Consider the following 20858-nt stretch of genomic DNA (forward strand, 5'->3'; position numbering starts at 1 on the left):
ACAGTCAGCTGCCAGCCTGCTTTAGCTGACTAGAGTACATGGGTTTGACTCCTGCACTAGATCCTGTGATCCTGATCCTTTGGCACATGATCCTTTTGACATATAATATCTTAAAGCAAATGATAGCTAAGAAGGACTAGATGAAGTCGAGGCCATAGTAAAGTATAGAAAGAAGAATTTGGGAAGGAGTTGGGAAAGTCCAAGCGTATTTGGTAATAGAAGATGCTATACTTATAGGAATTATAAGAGCATAAATATAGTGTATGAGTAGGATGTAGAAAAGTCGGGAATGTCCTGTCAAAAGGATCATGTGCCAAAGGATCAGGATCACAGGATCTAGTGTGGGAGCCAAGCCCATGTACTCTATTGAGCTAAGGAAGACTGGCAGCTAACTGCGCCACGGTACGAACGTCATCCTGTACGCGTATCTCGTCTATAAAAGGAGCAAACTCTCCAGCAAAGATAGACGGACAGAGGAGAGCAACAGAACACAACAGGGACAATCAACACAATCAACACAATCAAGACAAGACACATAAAAAATCCTGAACTGTCATTTCCCAAGATTCAGAGGTGCCGTGTTTCCGACAATTAAGAGTCTCAGTGCCTCTTTGGTGCTAGCTGATTAAAAGGTCGTGGGTTCGATCCCGCGCAGAGCAGATCTGCCACCCGGCGAAAAGCGCTAAGACCTTACATAAGCTCGAGACGAGGTGCGGGTAAACGGAGTTGGTGGTCTCCAGGAGGCAAAAGGTCTCCAGCCCTAAACCCTCAGGATGTCTTTAGAGCTGAGGGGGTGTGTCAGATAAAATGCAGGTTTAGCATTCTACGACTAACAATCGTGGAGCTCCCCACCTTTTGGTGTAGTTGGTAGTTTGTGACATGTCCTTCAGTTGCAGGGGGTCGTTTGCATCCTCTTTGAGTATATATTTTGGGCTCCCTCGGTTGCAGTTGCAGTTGTTGGTATTGTGGTACAGTGGGGCATGCCGGTGCAGTGGTGCTTGTCGCAAACTACCAACTACACCAAACACCCAAAAGGTGGGGAGCTCCACGATTGTTTGTCGTAGAATGCTAAATCTGCATTTTATCTGACAGTGCTTAGCGCCGGTGCTAAGGGTGTGCAGTGCCCGTGCTAGGGTGTGTAGCGCCTGTGCCCGACACCAAAAGCGGCAAGGGATTTCCGGGGGCGGAATGAGTGAATTCGTCTTTTATAACAGGCTTAATCTGTACGTACGAAAGTCAGATCCGGCGCCCTCCCCAATCCCGACGACACCCTTCTCCCGCGGATGCTACGCCGAGCTCACTGGCTGGCCGTGCCTTGACCGGAAAGGCGGAGAGGTCCGACGATATGGATGTTGAGACGTGCGCCGGCATTTGCTCCGAAGCCGGATACTCCTTGTTTGGCCTGGAGTACTACACCGAGGTGAGAACACCCAGACTTTATCGAGAGTGTGACTGACAAGGAGATTACCGCAGTGCTTCTGCGGCAACGCTTTTATGCCCGGCGCTACCCCTGCGCCGGAGAGCGATTGCGGTTTCCCTTGCTCCGGCAACCCCAACGACATGTGCGGAGGGGACTGGCGTCTCTATTTGTACCAATTCGGCGACGCACCGGCAAGCACTGCCACTTCGTCGTCGACAACCATTCCGACACCCGCCCCGGTAGGATACGCAAGCGAGGGCTACTACACCGAGGCCTCCAACGGCAGGGCCTTGAGTGACGCCTCCTTCTACGATGATAGCATGACGGTCCAGAAATGCGCCACCGCATGCAATCAATACACGTGGTGTGGAGTTGAGTATGGGCGGGAGGTGAGGAGGCCGACGAGAAATAACCATCACTTTGGATGGATCGCTAACTTGGGCAGTGCTTCTGTGGAAACACGGTCAACGAGGGCAGTGTGCCAACCAGCAATGCCGAGTGCAGTTTCCCTTGCCCCGGAGACACCTCGCAGACTTCTGGAGCCGGCAGTCGTTTGAACATGTACCGAAAGACGGTCCAAGAGTCATCGACAAGCTCTAGCAGCCCGGTTACCGACTCCGCGACCAGCGTGGCCAGCAGCACTATCAACTCCACGATATCCGAGGCAGCGATGACTTCCTCTTCCTCGGTCCTCCCCGAGATTACTGCCAGTTCTTCTACGTCGTCATCTATCGCCGGGCCCTCATCCTCCACCGTAAGCTTTGCTTCTCTGCGTCCGTACGGGCCTATACGCACCGTATCTAACACCAAGGCACACAGATTTTGACCACCGTATTGCCTCCGGAACCAACGAACCCCGTCGTAAACTCAGATTTCGAAGGAGACCTGAACTCTTGGATAGTCAAGACGTTGCGTCCTATTTACCTCACCTACAACTTCCAGAACCCTGACCAGGTCCATACTGGCTTGTATTCGGGGTCTATTACCTACCTCGCAGGCGCCCAGCCGGTTCAGGCCTAGTTTAACCAAGTCATCACTCTGCTTCCAAACACGAGATATGATTTAAGTGCCGTATGTTTCCATCCTGGCTTTCACTTCAGGCGTGGAGTTTCTAACTCGGGTATTTTCAAACGCAGTTTGTTCGAGCCAGCCAAGCCAACCCAGGATGCGCCGTGAATTTCTACATCGGTACGCAGGACGGAAATACCGTTCTCAAAACCGTGGCTGGCATTCCGTCAGGCGCCCTTTCGCCGAGTTCTTGGGTTCGAGCGACGGGGTACTTTGACAGTGGGTCGAACGGCGATGTCACATTCAACATAAGGTTGTACTGAGTTAATAGCATTTCAAATGCTCGGACATACTATGTCGACGATATTTTGTTTACTCCACGGCAGTAGCCAGGAAGGTGAGTGGTGGGGGGCATATGGAAACAGCGTTTCTAATCAGGCATTAATTATTCCATTTTGATACCCATCAACTAAGGCACTGTACCTTACTTGATATTTCCCCGGGAGTTCAGTCTGACATCTTGCCCTCTGACCGGCAAGGGACTAGACTGGCCCAGCCGGTGGTCATGTAAGGCGGCTCAGCATCAAAACAAATCCCATGCCGCGAAACATAGCCATAGCCCAAAAGTCCTTCACAAACACACCCTTGTTAGGCTGATGTCGTGAGCGTTTCCGCCGGCTGGTAATACCGTATGTAGACGCAATATAATCCATAGTGGCCTACAAACCGTCCCATTCTAATTACGCTGCGTAAAGCTTCTACGCCAAAAGAATCTGTGCCATAAACATAAAAGCCCAATACTCTATGTATTTAACTCCACGAGTAGCAATTTACACGTCCCCACAGCATACTATCTACACCCAAACTCCTCCCCCTCCCTCTCCTTCCCTCCCACATCCCACCGCCCTCCAGCACCTAATTAACGCAGGTAGCAAGGAAGAGCAGACTCCAAAACGGACAACCCGCAAATCATTTCCCGACCTTCTTCCACGGCAAGTCGCCAGACCCCTCGCCCTTGTCGCCGATGTGCTTGCCCTGGCCGCCGCCGCCGGGGGTGTTGTCGTCGCCGCCGAGGTCGCCGCGCACCTTCTGCGGGTTGCGCTTGCTGTCGGCCGACGGCGACGCCGTGGCCATCCGCGTGTCCTTGGGGTCGTTCTCGACGCGCTGCTCGTCCCGCGCCGACCGGCCCCCCTGCCCCGCGATCCCCTGCAGCGTCTCGGACACGCCGCCGCCGCCGCCCTGGCCCCCCGTCGTCGCTGGCCGCGGCTGCTGCGAGCCGCCCGCTGTCGTGTACAGCAGCCCGCCGAAGAGGCCGGCTGCGATGAGCAGCGGGCCGGTGCGTGAGCGGAACATGTTGGACATTTTGTTGTTCTTCTTTTTGTCTTTTTTGGGGGGTTTTTTTTGTACTTGGGTCGAGTGGCTTTGGTGGCTGGGTGTTTTTTTGAGGTGGGGTCGTGTAAGTTCAGTAAGAACTCTGAAACCGCGATGGGAGTTGTTTAGTCTATGTAGACAATAATGCAAGCGGGGGATCGCTAGGTAAGGCACTCTTGAGGAAGCCAACGGTGAATCTGAGTGCTAAATCTAACAAGGTGTCACCGTAGTCCCTGTATTTAAAAGGTGTTCTATGACCTCTCTCGAGTGTTTTGCTGTGATGATCTAATAGTGGGGGTGCGGATAGCCGGGGTCATGATGACATCAGACTCTGACCCGAACAGCCAGGGACACAAAACGGCCAATGGAGCGCTTCTCCGGACTGCTTCCGCTGTGCGAATAAAACTGCGGGCCCAGGCACCAAAAACCGCGAGGCGGGAAACCAAGGTTGGCCTGTGTTGTTGACGTCAACTGCTGCAGGTTAAATTCCACGCCCGTTTTCCAGCACCCGAGGCCTGGACAGCGCCCCTCTCAGCTCATCCAAGCGCAAGAAGACAGAGCGTCGTAAGAAATACCTTGGGTCTGAAGCAGCCAGAATGTGATTAGGCCAGACCCTGTCACAAACCCTTAGCCGCCCGTACAGTAGTAGCAGGTTGGGAGTTATTACGACACAAAGCCGAGTCACCGCCATACCTCTTGACTAAAACGGAGTGTTGCTGAAGTCAGTAGGCTGAGAATCAATAATGTGCCAATGCTAAAGACGACTGAATGCAGAAGCGCGATTCGAAAGGAACCAACAATGCCCCAAAGATCTTGATTGTCTTCCGAGTTTCAACAAGCTCGGCAATGTTACGGCTGGAGATGATGAAGCTGACAAGCTCTCTTCATAATCTTGTACAAAGACCCGACGTTTCCAGTACGAGGCTTCGTAACCATGAACCGAATGCCGCAGCTTCTCGGATCTCTCGCCTTTTTGGTGTATATACATGGAGCTCCAATCCTGTTCCCCACCGCAGATATAGAGCACGCTTAGGTCAGAACCGGAATAAGCCTTGCGTCCGACAGTTTGTGCCTCCCCAAAACTCTAGAAGCCAAGGGCAGCATTGAATGCATCGGCCGTAGTGGCGTCCTTGGTGCCCAGAGCCTGAACTTGGGCCTGGGCCTGGGCGCACAGTTCCTTGGCAGCGTCGTTCGCCTCGCACACGTTCGTGAGCTGATCACAGATGCGGTTGGTGATTATGTTGGGGTTCAAGGCCTCCGACTGGCCCTGGGCCACCAGGGGGTCGGTGGGAAGGAAGGTACCCTCATCCGCCGCGCGGCCATTTCGGCCAAACTGGAAGTCCATGGTTGGTGTGCATTGGCCAAAGTCAGGGGCATTCCCGCCGGCCTGGCGGATGACAGAAGCTGAGGCAGCCGAGGCCGCGAAGAGAGCGACAAGGAGCGTCTTGGTATACATGTTGGCAATAGAGTAGTAAAGACCGGCTTGCGGGCTGTTGGCGAAGTGTGGCTGTAAAGGAATGTAACGGTTCACAGAACTCGGTTCGAGAGATCAACTCTGAAGGAATGGACTTGCTCTTGGGTAAAGTAGCTAGGATAGGATAGGTAGCCGACATAGCCGGAGGGGGCTTGCCAGCATTTATAATGTCTTCCGTCTTCCTCGGTCCGCCTTGAGATATCGGACAGACAGCTCTGCAGATTGCATCTCAAACATCGGCTGGGATCTCGGCTGAGCGTAGATCAGACTTCTATGTCCTGTTCGGACGGGAAACAAAATTCACTGAGACAGAGCGGCAGTCTCTGCCGCCCCGGTATTCATGGGCTTCCAACTTTCTTCATCTCATCGTTTGCCGATCGCTTCCAGAGAAGCAGTGCTCGGTGGTGCGCGCATCAACGCCAACTTATCCTGCCGCCCGTGTCAAACAGACGCGCTAGGGTTGCATCAATCGCCGCAACGTCTCCGACACTCTTCCCGTTTGATGATCGGCCGTCGGATGTTTACCGAGCTCTCACATCATAGGCATCAGAAGTGCACCCGTCCAGGTCAACCAAATGTGAGCCTAGACGATCAGCCGATCGACAAAAATCTCTACTCGAGAAAGCCGCTTGAGGTTTTGTAATTGTCATTTTCGGCCCGGCTTCGTGTTCCGAGGTTGACTTGACACCCACGCTCGAGGCGAGGGTGGCGATCAGCCGTCAAAGCTGGCAAACAAAAAAATACTTTGCTTACCTTATCTCCATTGACATGCGATACCGTTGGGCGACTTGGCATGCAGTAGGATCGGGGTCGAGCACGTAGACTACCTGTAGGAGATGAAGCCCATGGTTCATATACCCATATGAATACAACTGACAGGATTCGAGGTGCGACAAAGTCCCAGATGATAACTGGTTCAGAAGCTCGGTCCCACTGGTATAGAAAGTTAACGAAAGGACAAGATAGGGTACGATCATATTTTATAGCCTTCTAGTTGACAGGTTTTGCCTCAGACTCGAGTTGAGGTGACTGAACTGAGGGCCATCCAAGCCAGTATTAATCTTACGCACAATGCATTTAACATTCCCAACCAACACACACTACCTGCGAGGTACGTAGATTCAATCCAGGCTGATGGCTACAAATACATCCACTAATCCGGAAAATAAGTCCTAGTCCGTGTGAATGTGTGTAAGAGACATCCGTCGACCGACACGGATAGCGGCTTGTACGGTACGTGTGTACGTACCTTTGTCGTATGTACCTTTGTCGTATGCTCGACCTACTGTTTACCTACTTTGACAGAAGGGCTATTTTCTGTCAGGAATAATATAGCGAGGGGATCTACGGCAATTGGCGGAATAGCTTGCGATAGATTCGAGTGGGCGTTAGGTGAGAAGAGATGAATCCAAGGGCGATGTCCTCCTGGCTTGGCCACTCAGCATTCAACATAGGCAGGGCATGCAGAGTGCATTTTTTTTATTTGGTTGACGTCTTCAAGTTGAATGGGATGAAAGTCGCTTGCATTGCGGGCGGTTAGCCACCTAATCACAATTTCAGATCTCTGGTCAAGGAGGTCGAAAACACGGTGTGGCCGTGACTCCGGGCGTTGTCGGATGATTGTCGCAGCGTGGCTGGGCAGCCTTGGAAGTAGGCCTGCCCTTGTTTCTGTCTCCCAAAATTCTTGGCAGCCCCAAAGAAATGGCGCCAGCTGTCGTGTGATTCAACATGAGATAATAGGTGCCAGATACTTTCGGCACCCTGGTTTCCGTTTACATTCCCCCGAAGCTCACTACCTTATGTAGTACGGAGAAAGCGAGGGCGTCGGATGGTTGCATGAAGTTGTCTTCGGTTGCAACTGTGGCGTGTTTCCAGTTCGTCGACAGCGCTACGAGCGCTCCCCCGCACAGGCCAGTCTACCATTCGGCGGCGCCCCAGACAGGGATGTGGGACGGTTGGGATCAGTAACCGTCTCATGTCTGGGGTTCTGATGCACGCGAAAGCGCCCGTCTGAGCCAAGCTTTTGCGCGAACCAATCGCAGCGGCAGCCGCCCCTGTTAGATCGTCGCATGCCTCCTTTGGATCATGGCATTTTGCAATCCTTGATTCGGAATTCCCATAGTCCGTGAAAGGGGACGACGCTGTTCAAGAGGCCGTGGCCCCCCACCTCTCCACCGCTTATGCGGGCCTTTCTGCTCTCTCTCTCTCTCCTCTGCGTTTCGTTCGTCCTCTCTTTGTTTTCCTAACGTCACGGGACTCGCTCATTGCCGGGCAAGAGAGATCGCTGGTCGACAGTCGCTGACTGTAGTCCCTTTCACTTCGATACCGACGGCCACATTCATTTTTGCCTCACCCGTTTTATTTCTAGTCAATTTGTTTCGTCTCGCTGGCCGAATCTCTACGCGCCTCTCCATCCTAAAGCCACAAACCCCCCACCTCGCTATCTACTACCCCAGCTGCCAAAATGGGTCAGAACCTCTCGCTCGAGGAGCCATTCGCCGACACGTCCAAGGCGACAATCTCGCCACAGGACCGTTTCGCCCAGGTTATCCTCGGCGCCATCTGGCTGGGTTCGGCCTACGGCGTTGGAATGATATGGTGTGCAGTCGGCCTGCTCTCTCGGTGGGCCGGGAGCGGTGGTGAAAGGAGCATAAACATATTCTCGGTACTCTCGGCCTTCCTGCTATCCACGGGTTGGCCAGCGATCTTGTTGTACTTCGCCATGACTTCCCGGTAGCGGCGCGTCGTGAAGTTGCTGCCTTTGGCCGAGGCAACGCCACACGGTCATCAGCGGAGCCAACGCGGGCCTGGAACGGCACGATAATCCCGGCCGACGGCACACGGTCGGTCCGATTTCCCGCATTTGTCAAACGGCCGCGTTCGGACAAGAAGGGGACGGGGGCAAAAGAGACACGGAGGGTTTGATATAGCGGATCAAGGCTGCCGCTAGGGGGGAGAAGGGGGCAGAAAGGGTGGGGGGCTGCCAGCACAGGTTGCATTGCATCTCAGAGAAGCGAACGGGGAGTCTATTTCGTCGAAGCACATATAATACCGGGGCAAACTGTTCATATCTATGATACCGTATTTTCGACAATGTACAATTTGTCTTATACTTTTTGCCGTCATTTCCGGGGCAAGTACTCTCTGTCCCAACAAGAAAATCACATAAACACAGAAGAGCTTTACCACCTTCGACCGGTGCCTCCCAGGAACATCCCAACCCGCGAACCCCGTCCAGCGGGTATTCACTCTACCCCTAACCCGGTAACTCAACAGTCACCCCTTCATGCCCATAACCAGATCTCGCAGGAACCTCCTCACCACCGCCCCGATACCCGCGGCATCCTTCTCAAGCACATACACCCGCACCGCACCCTTCTGACCAGCAGAATAAGAAGAAGACGACGAAGAAGACGAACCAACCCGAAGCCCAGGCGCATACTCCACCGCGCCGACATCGGCCTGCAGGCTCAGCCAACACGCCAGCAGCAGGCCCTCGACCATCCACAGCATACGCGCGCCTTCGTCGTCGCCGAAGGCCGGGCCCTGCGCCTGCGCCTGCGTCTGCGCCGGGCCGGCCCGCGTCCTCGCGCGCGCCCGCTCCGACCACTCGGCCCACTCGCCGAACGCCCCGCACCACGCGGCATCGTACCTTGCGACGAGGTCCCGCCCGCGCAGCGCCGCCGCGGACGCGGACGTGGACGTGGGCATGGCTATGGGAGCTGCGTCGGGGGCATAGCTGATATAAGCAGCGAGCGTAAGGGAGTGCGACCGATGCGGCCGGAGGGGCGGCGCGATGCGGTATCGGTGGCAGCCGCGGCCCTTCCCGTGACTCGTGGTTGGGGTTAGCGGCGGGGTGTGGAGGACCGGTTTGAGCAGGATGGCGTCGATGCTTGTGCTCTCGGATGCGGCGGCGCGGGTGAAGTGCATGGACCGGGGCTTGGAGTTCCCCGGGCTGTGGAAAGGGGAGGGGGGTTCGTTGAGAGAGACCGAGATGGTTCCGTCTGGGTGGAGGGTTAGACGGAGGCCGATGTCGGTTGTGAGGGTTAGCGAGGACGGAGGGGGGCGCTGAAGGACGGTGCAGAGGAGGAAGGCTACGTCTGAGGTGGTGAGGGCGCGCATCTCGGGTGGCGGATCGGGCCCTTTGATCGCGATCGTAGAAGCCCCGACCGAAACTTGGGACTGGGGGAGAGGGATAGTTTTGGGAGATAGTTAGAATCGGTTCTTCCAAGTATTCATATCTGTCACGGTGTGCGTACCGCGTGGTATCCAGAACTTTATGAACCGGATGGGTGGATATGGGTAGTGGCACTCTCCAACCACAGAGAGGTAAGCAGCACGCCGGGCAATTGCTTCACCAGGCGCTGATACCAGAGCAGAAGGTTGTTACATTGCTACTTTCGCTGTCGGATGTGCATGCGAAATGAAGACAGCCCAATCAAGCCGGTTTAATCCAGCCTCCTCTTCGGCATATACACCCGCATCCGCCAATCTGGGCCGCGATAATAGGCCAGATCTAAACCTGCAACAAGAACGCGGGGCTGGACTTGCTTTTGTTTCGGGTGGTTGTGAAACCCCGTTTTGGCCTTCGATAATTGGCTGTGAAGTTGTCGAGGGGTCAACACCGTCGTAGTTAAGCGCCGCCAACGTCGGGTCTTAAAATAGTCAACCACGATGTCAATTGGAAAGGTGACTGAGTTGTCATCGGTCGTCGGAGACCGGAGGCTTCTCCTAGGGTGTTAAGAAACGCCTCGTCTCTCAAGACCTGCTAGGTACCGACTCATCCGGGAGAGATCCACGTCATGGCCAATGGAACAAGAAACCAGGAACAAAGCAACAAAAGGCATTATCATCTACTTCAACACTTCGTATCCTCATGAAAATAGCAAACCCCACCCCAGCAGAGGCTCTCAACTTCCTACTCTAGCCCCTTGAACCGGCGATTGAACTCGTCCACCGCCACCGCCACCATTTTGTATATAAACGTCCTCCCACTCTCCTGGCCAATAGGTATAAACGGGCCATTCGTCCCTCCTCTCAGCGTCAGACTCAACCCCGTCCTCTCCTTGGCAATAGTCTGGATATCCTTGAGCGGTACGTCCCACTCAGTCTGCAACCTCCGACTCCGAATCAGAAGGATCCTGGCGTACGTCACCATGACCACCATGTCCTCTGTCGGCAGCTCGAGATGCGCAATGTACTGCTCGTCAAAGTACTTCCCGTTATCCACCTGCTTCAGCCACGACTGCCCAAGCGCCTCGCGCTGGTTGTAAGGCCGCACGATGCCGTCGGCGGGAACATGGCGCGGCAGACGGACGCGGTCGAGCTCTGACCCGTCAAACACCGTCGTCGTGTTGCGCACGCCCTCGCTGACGTTGGACGCAAAGTCGAGCACGCCAATGGCGGGCTTGGTCGCGAGCCCAACCACGCCCTTGCCAATGCCCTTGAAGAAGCCGATAGCGCCTTCTTGCTCGGCACCCTCGAGCGGCTTGAGAGCGAGACCGCCGACACCCGACGCGACAGAGGTGAAGAGGCTGTTGGCGCCCGCTGTGACACCAAAGAGAGCGTGCTTCGGCCGGTTGCGGGCGCGCGTGATCCTGCGGCGGTCCTGGAACTGCTTGTCCATCGTAGCGGCCGCGAGGCCTTTGGCAAAGCTGCCTGTGACTTTGGAGAGGGAGTCGGTGAAGCCGTAAACGGACTTCTTGAAGAATGACCCAGCACCGCGCGCGAGCCCCAGGCCAAAGTCCTCGGGCCTGTCGGACATGATGAGCCCCTGGTACGGCTCGTAAAAGATGTCGGCAAAGCCAGAGCTGATGTTGTTGAACAGGCCAACCGGGTTGCCGAGGAAGTCGGCGCTTCCCAAGATCTTGTGGATCTGGTACAGCGCCTCTTGGCTGTAGTGGTTGGAGACGTTCTGAATGAGCACTGGTATCGAGACCCGCACGTTTTCGAGCATCAGGGCGTTGAACCGAACCGGGGCATCGTTGATGTTGCCCAGCGCCATCGTCATGACGTTGAAGAAGAACATGACAGGGTTTCGAGACGACGTCTTGTCTTCGACGTTGACTCTCTCCGTCCGCACAAACGAGAGATCGAGCTGCATCGGCTGAATGTTGAGCACCTCAAAGTAGATGTCTCTGCCAGACTGCTGTTGTTTCGGTTGCGGTATGTCGATGTTGTCATCACAGAGCTTGTCCTCTTCGTCGCTCGACGACCAAGAGGCACCGGGCACCCGAGAGAAATCCAAGACGGCGTAGATGAAGTCCTCGTCAAGCTCAACTGTCATCTCCTGGAGCAGGACGGTGGCGTACTTGATGTACTCGACGCCATACGAATCATCCTTGACCCGCGTAACCATTGCATGCAACGACGGATGTGCCTCAATCTCCTGGGCCCGTTTGGGCACCACACTAGGGTACAGGATCATAGGGAAGATGCCGCCATAGAGCTGGTTGTCGATCTGGATCCATTTTACAGCCAAGCTGACCGTCTGGTAGAGCGGCGAGTCGCTATACCGCAGTTGAACATCCCTGAAGGTGATGTACGCAAGCTCCTTCAGTTGCGAGTTGATGAGCGATACTCCGATGCCAGACAGCCTCAGCTGCGCCCTGAACGTGGTTCCAGTGTCAAGTTCCTTTGCCTCGAATCCTTCCCGGCTGCTCGAACCTGCATTTGACCGTTGCCGGTACAGACTCTTGGACTGCTTGAAGTTGGATAGAATTAGCGTCTGCGTAGGTCCGTCCGCCGTAACATTGATGTCGATGATCTTTGTCTGGCCATTGGTGCCGATGAACTTCATGGGCATCAAATTGCCAATCTCGGCCAGTTTCACATGCCGCTCCTTGTTGTAAGCGTTAATGCACACTTCCTTGTGCTTGGCCGCCGGGAAATCCCAAGCATACGGCATGATGCTGCGCGGTGGTAAACGGTAACGGACAGGCCTCCATCCAGACCGGTCCTCGATACCATCTTCGTCAATGTTGGGGTTGACTTGATAGAATGTAAACTCGGTATCGCTCTCGTTGCGCATGGAGAACGGCCAATTCTTCTGCTCCATGCTGAGGTTCAGGAAGATGGTGGCATCCTCCATGAGGATCTCGACACGAATCAGCCGTTGGCGTTGACCGGCCCTTGCAATCTTGAGATGCGTGGTACCGAGATCTGAGATGTTGAACGGCGCGGTCCATTGGTTGTCGACTCCCGGGTAACAGAGGCATAGCTGTTTGATAGCACCTCTCTGGAGGTAATGTAACGGCCGAAGCGAGCCACTCTTGATAGGCATCAAACTGGAGGAACTGGGTTCGCGGATGTTGATGTCTTCGCCGAGCTTGTTTTGTATGACGTATCTCGGGGCAAGGGTTACCGTCTTGACCATCTTGTACTTGCCCTGGCCTGAATCGACAGTGACCCCGAGATGGACTTCTGCGTTCCGTCCTGGTGAATTAACAACAACCTCGGTGGTGCTGCCGATGGCGTCGAAACTTTGCGGCTTGCTCCACTCCGAGTCACCGACCTTCAAGAGTGCTCGGTTCCTGTGATCGTCGCTATTGAATGAAAACATCAATGGCTGTGCCTTGGGGTGGTCGTTCCCATCTGAGATGTCTATAAGCGTCTGGTTCGATGCCGGCGCCGCTTTGGCTTGTTGTGTGAAGCCCTTTGAACGGATACTGAGATCCAGCCCCGTCTTGTTTAAGACAACGTACGGGCTGTAGACAGTAACTTTGAACGCCCCGCCACCGTCGGGGACGCGGAAGTAGTGCAACCTCAAGTTCAACGCCATTCCGGCGTCATCCCGACAGACAAGATGCGTTTCCTTTTTGAAGTCGTCGGCAGAGCCCGCGTTGATAATGGCAAATTCGCTCGGCTTGAACGCAGTGTCTTGCATGTCAATGCTCAGCAGAAGGAGATGAGAAAGCTCGACAACATGGACCGGGCTCACACCGCCCTTGCGAAGGAAGTTCGACCAGTCCTTCTTCGTGTTCTTATCATAGATCCGGTACTTGAAGTCATACGGTAGGAGGTTCTCCAGGGTGACGGGAGCAGAGAGTTTCAGACGCATGTATGGATAGTTTCTACCCATCATTAGCAACGCACAAGAATCTATCACGAATCGCTGAAAACGGCACTCACTTCGTGGTGGGGTTGGCATTGTCATAACGCGCGGACATCTGAAAGTAGAACGGCTCGGCATGCTCCCCGTTGCAGACCAACGTTTTCGTCGGACGCCGCAACAGATCACGCCACCACAGTGTGTCACTGCTCCACCCGTAGCCAAACCCGGGATCAGGGCGGACCAGTAAGCTTTTCAGGTAAGCAGCCCCGACTGGCGCTGGCCTGCTCTCGCCGGGTGCAATCTTCTCGATTTTGAGCAGGTGTCCTTCTCGTGCATCATACACTCCGATCTCAACTGGAAGATCTGTCTCGTTCTCCACGAGGAGCGGGCTGCGTAGCGTGACATATTTTATATTGTCAGGCCCGAGCTTGATGTCGACAAGTAGCTTATGCAGAACCTGATCTGCCTTGGGCTTCAAAGCGTAGAGGAACTCGCCCTCGCGCATGAGTCGTATGTTCTTCACTGCGTCGAAGCCGCTACCCTCGAGCTGGACAACCACACTGTTTGTGGTGCTGCCTTCGGTCAGCAGGCTCTCGCGCATCTTTTCCCAGTCCTCAAAGCTCCACGGTACTTCTTGGCCATCCACGAGGCGCAAAGACGTTGTGCCGTCGCTGCTCTGTCTCTTGGCACTAACCACAACGTCGAAGCCAGTGTAATTCCGGATACGGTACGGTGCCTCAACGCCACGTGGTTTGCTAAGGACATCTTGGTCCTGAGCAAAGAAGGCAAACGACTTGGAGAAGAGAGCAATTGTGGCAGTCGTGATGGTGACATCAAAATTGCGCTTGGATGATACGTCAACCGACAAAACGCCCGTCTTCTGATCACGGGCGACCCCAAGGCCAACCTGCCAAGGTTCAATGAGGGGCTCCCAAGCAGATTTTGCAAAGTTGTAGATGTTTGTGTACATATCGATAGCCGCTTCCGCCTTGAGGTTTGTTGACCAATTTTCTGCGGCGGCGGTGAAGTTCTTCACACTCATATCGAGGATCGGAAGTTCGTGGGTGTCTCCAAGAAGCACGACACGGACGCCATCGATCGTAGCCGTGAGTTCCTCGTACCGATGAGGCGGCTTAGTTATGTCGTGAGGGGCTGACACTCCGCTCTTGCGCGAGCGGTTGCTGATACCACTCTTGCTGGTCCGTCCCGTCCTAGCCGCCAGGGTTGACGCCCCCTTACCGCTCGCTGTTCTCTGCTTCAAGCTCGACCCTTTCAGTTGCCTGGCCTTCTGGTCCGATGCCTTGGCCACTGAGTTGACGGGATGGTTATTCCCCGAGAGCTCTGAGGCTTTGGCCACTGTCTGCATTACGAGGAGGATGTCTCGCAGCGACAGCCGAAGGATCAGGGGCTCAACGTCGATGTGAATCTTTGCCGCATCTGGCTGCGAGCTGTCCATGGACGTCTGGACGGAAAAGTCGTCAATGATTCTCAGGCGTGAATCGTCAAAACGATCCATGCGGCACAGGAACATGCCGCACTGCGAGACTTGGAACGTGAACGCGTGCTGCTGAGATAAGAGGACTTGCTTGGTCCCGAGAACGATGGCTTCCGAGCTCGCGCTCAATGGGTTCGCAATCAGAATGACTTGAGCATCCACAACATTGACGCGGTAGGCGATGCTCATGGTAGGTTCGTTTTTCTGGAGTCCCTGTTTCTGGGCAGCAGGCTGGACCGCACGGCTGCTGCTTTCTGAGCGCCTGCTCGAGAACGTGGCCTGCGTAGAATCTGCATCGCTCAACTCCTCGGGACTTTCCGAGGGAGTTTTGTCCGGTGTGGGAGGCTCGTTGATTTGCGTTCCGACAGTGATGAACTTCTGAATTGCGAACAGGTAGTCGAGCGCAAATATCACGCGGGGACTATCGATGGCCACCATCGCTATGATATTCCTGTCTTTGCCTCCAGACATGGTAACGCTGGCCATCAGCTGCTGTACATTCGTGTTGCCACTCGTCAGGATGCGACGGAATTTGTTGGTCTCGCGATGGCGCGTATCGTAGATGGTGAAAGCCTGTATAACGAATTCGGCTTCGAGGCTGCCATTTGAGTCCATCCGCGTCTTCAAGCGGCTAGAGTCGAGACTAAACCTCGAGAGGCTGGCGGACTCAACGTCGCCCACAGGGGCATCTTCAGAGGCGTTGATCAACTCCAACCCAATAGTGTTCACGGTGAAGATCAAGTCCAACTTGGTCCAAGCCTCTCCACGTGTCCCAAGCTCAGGGCTCATATCGATCAGCTGCTCGTCTTTGTCCCCGCTGCCAAATCCGGGCATGGTTCTAGCACGCTCCAGAGTAGCTTTGTCAACATCGCGCTCTGCTTCTGCGGTGTGCTGTCCCACGTCCCCTGCGAAGACGGCGGGCACGGACCTGGAGATCTCGAGGAGAGAATTGAGCTGGTACGGGGTGATGCGGAGGTTGAAATCGGTCATCGTTCCCTCAATCTCCAGGTCTGGCCGCTTCACACCTTCCTTATGCTCGGCATAGGTAATTTTGAAGCCGAGGTCAACATGATCAATGAGTTCTAGCTCCTCAGAGCGGCCATCGCTGTAGTGGAAATTGGACGTCAGTCTGATGTTGCGGATGCCGGCGGAGAGCTTCATCGCAATCTCAGATTGCTCAGAATCATCCAGCGGAGCAAACTTGTTCTGCGCGTAGATCTCTCCGAGGTACGCAGTGATCAGGTCCCGTTTCGGCCTCCCTGGAATAACAACGCGAGGGAAGATAACGATGGGTGTCTTGACCATGACATCAAACTTGATGCGGTTCTGACTCTGCTGCAGCTGGCTGGCTTGGTTGGCAGCGGCCTGGCGCGCAGCGTTGTAGATAGCTTGCATCTTTCCAAACTTGACGAGGAAGTCAACGATCTTTCGGAACGGTTCTTCGACAAAGTTCACCTTGACGGAGCCGGCCCTCAAGTACACGGACGAGTCGTAACCCGGGTACTGTTCGAATTTGTTTGGATCGAAGGTCTCGTACCGGAAGTCAGCAAGTTCATCGCCTTGAATTGTGACGAGTTGACGCAGGCTGGAGTCTTCTGACACGCCAAGGTTGACGTCGTCTACCAGGTTCAGGTCTCCGATCTTGGTCGAAACACGCATTGCCCTACCGAGCAGGAAAACTCCAACGTCGGCATGGTTGAAGGACAGAGTGGCCAGCCGAATGCCGTCATTGTTCAGGATCAAGCGGATACTCTTAAGGTCCACCTTGACCCTGATTGCGCCGCCTTCGGACTGTTCAACCGGGGGCGGAGGTTGGACCTCAATGTCCGCCTCCGACTCATCATCTGTGATAGCCATTTGAGACCCGCCAGCAGTGTTCTGGTTGTTGGTGAAAGTCACAAGAATGAAATCCAGCAGCGTAAGCAGCGTCTTGCGCGTCACGACCAAGTTGATGGTGGAAACCGCAATGTTAACATTAGTTTCGATGCCTTCATAAACGGTCATGAACTCGGGCGACTCCTTTTTGACCCTGAAGAACTTTACGCGAACGAGGTCCCTCGACTGCTTTTGATCGTCGACATCGCCTGACGACACGATAGACTTGAACTCGGCAGGCGGGTTATCCACGAAATCGTCGACCGTGACTGAGCCGAGCGAGACTTCAGCGGCCATGTCGTACGGCCGAAGGTAGAAGTCGACGGCGAAATTCTCAGCTACGAGGTCAACCAGCAGCTGGTCGGGTCTTTTCCTGTCGGGGTCACTCCGGTACAACGAACCCCTGAGCTCGTCGATGGTGAACTTGAACTCAAAAATTCGTTGCTGTATCTTCAGCTGCTCATTGGCAGAGCCGTCTTTGGCATCTTCGAATTTGTCGTCGTCATCGTCGATGTCGTCGTCGTTGAGGATGATAGCCTGCTGCTGTGTCGTGAATTGGAGGACCTGGGACGAGGCCTTTCTGTCACCCCAGCCACGTGACCGAGAGGATGCAGTGCTCGCGAGACGAGGCCGCTTGGTTGAGGGGCTCTCTTGTCCGGACTGCGACCCGTTACGCCCAAGCTTGGGGATGGCGACATCGATTATTCGCATAAGGGTTTTGTATTTGGCGTCTGATGCGCTGGCATGGAGAACAGGAAGGTGCCCGGAGACCTTGAGTTTGGTCAAGTTTGGAGCCTTAGGGAGGATCGACGTCTCGACGATAAAGTTAACATTGATCTTGTCGACAATGTGTAGCATGAGCTGATCATCCTTCCCGATCAGCTGCCGCTTGGTTTCCTCCACCGACGGGCCAATCAGGACCTGGGTCGATGTCAACTTGACGAGGAAGCGGTCATACATCAAAGACTCCAACCGCCGGAAGTCCTCTTCGGTGGAATGTTCTTTCTGCTTAGATTGGACTTCTTTGGTCGTGGCCTTGTCCACTAGCTCACTGGTAACGCTAATATGGCCTGCATCGATGATCAAACATGCGGAGGTCTTGTTGATGATAGACTCCGGGATGATGATGAGAGGCGCTTGCAAGTCCAACTTGGCATTGACCGTCTTGTGCTCCTCGAGAGCGAACTCAAGGCCGGCCCTGGTCTGCTCTCGGAGGCCCTCGACTGTTGCGCCTGCCGTTTCCATGAGCGCGTTGATAGACTCCATGTGGCGCTCAGGAGGCCTAAAGAAGTCGGCAACGCCAAGAACCACATTCGGGTTCCAGACGATCTCGAGAGGCTTCAACTTCGCCGTCACGGCAATGTCACCCTGGCCATCCAGAGGGTTCTGCTCCAGTTGGAACTGAAAGAAGGCCTCATCATTGGCCTTCTCGAGTTCGACAATGGACAACCGCTTCTGATGCCGCTTGGTTGCCAGGGCATCCTTCACTCGGACAATCTCCGTGTACAGAGTCTTTGGGGTCGTGCCATCGTTGACACGCAACCCCCCCAGGCTGAGGTCGGCGAGGAAGGAGTCGGGACGCTTGAGGCCTTTGGCTTTGAAGACGTCAAAGTGGAGACTGATTAGGTCCCTGGAGTTACCATGCGGGTCCTGCTTGAGCGTAAAGCTGCCGGTACTCAAGGACGTCTCAATTTGCATTTTGATGGTGTCCTTGGGCACGTCGACCTCTGCTGCCAGCGCCGTCTTCTCATCCCAGTCAATTACCTCGTAGAGTTCTTTGCGTTGTTCTTCTGTAATCTGAGTATTCTCAGTCTCGTCTTGCTTCTCTTGCTGCGGTTGTTTCGAGCCCCACACCCAGGACAACCAGCCTTGCTGTTGCTGCTGCTGCTGTTGCGGGGGAAGCGGCCGGTTTTTGAGGGCTTCGGCATTTTCCCTCTTGAGTTGGTTGCGCGCCAGAGAGCGCCAGAACCGAAGATCCTCGTAGTCGAGTTTCCACTCCAGCTTGTTCAGGTCGTCATTCTCATCGGCAGTCAACTGCTGGTTTTGCTTCCTCTTCTTGAACAGTTCGATGTAGCGTCGCCTATCATCTCTGCGCTCTCGGAAGTAATCCCACGACCATCGCCGATTCCGTTCATGGATCTTCCCTAGCACGGCATTGCCGGCAAACTTTAGCCATGCACGCGGATCCTCCTTCGGCGTCACACCCTTGGGCTGGTATTTTTTGTATTCTTGATGCCGAATGAAATAATGGAATAGATCCACCATCATGAGAGCGTCTCGATACTGTTGGTCGTCCAAGACCAGGCCAATCTCATCAAAGAGCAGGTTAGCCTTGAACTTGGGGACTTGGGGACTCCCGGTCTTGTCGAGTTCGATCTTTGCTTGACCCGAAACAGGCTTCAAAATGAACTGATGGTCTGCAGACAGATCGGGATCACCCCGCACAATCATGGACTTGAACTTCTCCAGCATCTCATGATGCGGCGTCAATTCTGCCTCTGGTGTTTTGGCCTCTCGGCCGGGGCCCATGAGTTTTGTGTCTGTATTCCAATACACTGCCAAGGACTCCAGCGTCGCCAGCTTGTGTGTGGTTTTAGTCGAGTCTTGGATAAATGCGGGTGCCCATTCTCCATCGGTGCTCACGGCACTGAACTCCTCGAGTGTGACGCCGAGCGCAAAAGGGTGACCGGGGGCAGAGATGGCATCCTCGTACCGAACGTGGATATTCTTGACCGTGACCTGCAGGTTGTCGACAATCTTGGTGACGAGGCTCTCGGTGAAGCTCTGAGTGCGCTTCTGTTCCTCCTGGCTCAGGCCCTCCTGTGACCTCTCCTTTAACAGCTCGGCCGAGTCCAGCTTCTCCATCTTGATCCTCTGTTTACGGCGGGCTTCCTCCTCTTCATTGTACTCCGCTTCTTCTTTCGGCGATGCCAGAAGGAAGACATCCTCTATGAAGACCTTAACGGGGGCGCCGCGCAGGTTGGACCACGGGATCACCAGGGTGAGCTCGCCGAGGTGGCCTTCAATGACGTTGATGGGGAGCTTGAGCTGGTCGAGAGCCTCCCGCCGGAGTTCGAGGTCGCGAAGCTTGACATCTCCGGACCAGATGCCGACTTTGAGCTGGGTCGGGTCAAAGTTCTTGACATACATGCCCAAGAAGCGGTTCAACAGCCCCGCAACCAAGCCTTCCAGCATTGTAATTGTGGGGTGCCGTAACCCGGGCAGGGACAGGGGGGATCAGATGTCTTATCGCGGGTCTCTCTTGGGCTTCATTTGCGGTATTCGAATCGGGAAAGCAATTTACGGCGTCGTCGGATGGGGCTCGCACGGGCGCGTCGGCGGGGATCTCGGCGTGGGATGGTTGGCTTCGAACGTGGCGTCGACACTGGCGGCACGGTAAAGAAACCAAGAAAGAGCAATGTTAAAACGTAACAACTGCCAGAAGAGGCAACAAGCAGACGAAAGTAAACAATCGTGCTGGAAAGGCCACTTGGGCACGAGGATAACGCAGCCTGATTCGTGAATAGGAGGAAAAGAGGAGGAGTTATGTCTCGTTTCCAAGACTCCTCGCAGCCCCGATGACGCTAGCATTGGTGCCCACTGGAAATGCCCGAAGCTCGGGCCACCGATGTCCCATGCTCCCTGGTTATGGCAGAGGAGCTTTCGAGGCGCGGGTGGGGTGAGCTGATTCTGTCGCCATGCAAAAGCCCAAACTGACGCCCAATGGATGCAGTATCGCAGCAATTCATCTACTGAGAACGTACGAAAGGGTATTATGGACCAGAGCACTGTCCTGCCGTTTCCCATTTGCAGTGCAGTACATACAATTCGCATCTTCGTTATGTGTGCTGTGGCGGAGGGAATTGTGGGGCTGTATCGGTTACACTAATGCCACGGAAGGGAGTGGTTCTTCAACAGCCCCTCCAGCTCACAAAACACGGTCTGGTGGCTTGGCCCTCGAGACATTACGTCATGGCTGCTTCTATTGCAGCTTTGCATCTTGAAGCAGGCGGTTTGACGTGGAAGCAGCCAAGCTTGCTCGGATTAAGGACGAACCTCCTCTCTCTAGATCGCAGACTACTAATTTAGAACATTCTTCGCTCTGATGTCGCGTCGGATCGTGCATTCGACCCATTGCCACGCTCGTTCACGCCTGGAATTA

General features: G+C 54.7%; 6 protein-coding genes across 6 annotated transcripts; 2 read left to right on the top strand and 4 right to left on the bottom strand.

The window, feature by feature from the left end:
* Window positions 1-1188: 1188 nt before the first annotated feature.
* Window positions 1189-2440, top strand: MFIFM68171_08440 (uncharacterized protein; the record flags this gene model as incomplete). Its single annotated transcript, XM_071063860.1, has 5 exons — window positions 1189-1223; window positions 1297-1420; window positions 1474-1809; window positions 1866-2174; window positions 2240-2440. 5 exons carry the CDS (start codon window positions 1189-1191, stop codon window positions 2438-2440), a joined length of 1005 nt encoding a protein of 334 aa, XP_070919961.1.
* A 957-nt stretch (window positions 2441-3397) lies between these two features.
* MFIFM68171_08441 (uncharacterized protein) lies at window positions 3398-3790 on the bottom strand (the record flags this gene model as incomplete). The annotated part of the gene is made up of 1 exon (XM_071063861.1): window positions 3398-3790. One exon carries the CDS (start codon window positions 3788-3790, stop codon window positions 3398-3400), a length of 393 nt encoding a protein of 130 aa, XP_070919962.1.
* A 1093-nt stretch (window positions 3791-4883) lies between these two features.
* MFIFM68171_08442 (uncharacterized protein) lies at window positions 4884-5255 on the bottom strand (the record flags this gene model as incomplete). Its single annotated transcript, XM_071063862.1, has 1 exon — window positions 4884-5255. One exon carries the CDS (start codon window positions 5253-5255, stop codon window positions 4884-4886), a length of 372 nt encoding a protein of 123 aa, XP_070919963.1.
* Window positions 5256-7737: 2482 nt separating this feature from the next.
* On the top strand, window positions 7738-8010 carry MFIFM68171_08443 (uncharacterized protein; the record flags this gene model as incomplete). The annotated part of the gene is made up of 1 exon (XM_071063863.1): window positions 7738-8010. One exon carries the CDS (start codon window positions 7738-7740, stop codon window positions 8008-8010), a length of 273 nt encoding a protein of 90 aa, XP_070919964.1.
* Window positions 8011-8549: 539 nt separating this feature from the next.
* On the bottom strand, window positions 8550-9395 carry MFIFM68171_08444 (uncharacterized protein; the record flags this gene model as incomplete). The annotated part of the gene is made up of 1 exon (XM_071063864.1): window positions 8550-9395. One exon carries the CDS (start codon window positions 9393-9395, stop codon window positions 8550-8552), a length of 846 nt encoding a protein of 281 aa, XP_070919965.1.
* A 796-nt stretch (window positions 9396-10191) lies between these two features.
* On the bottom strand, window positions 10192-19891 carry VPS13 (Vacuolar protein sorting-associated protein 13; the record flags this gene model as incomplete). Its single annotated transcript, XM_071063865.1, has 2 exons — window positions 10192-13345; window positions 13404-19891. The coding sequence occupies 2 exons, from the start codon at window positions 19889-19891 to the stop codon at window positions 10192-10194; spliced, it is 9642 nt and encodes a 3213-aa protein (XP_070919966.1).
* Window positions 19892-20858: the final 967 nt, after the last annotated feature.

This window comes from Madurella fahalii, assembly GCF_045866475.1.
Source record: "Madurella fahalii IFM 68171 DNA, scaffold_4, whole genome shotgun sequence".
Lineage (NCBI taxonomy): Eukaryota > Fungi > Ascomycota > Sordariomycetes > Sordariales > Madurella > Madurella fahalii.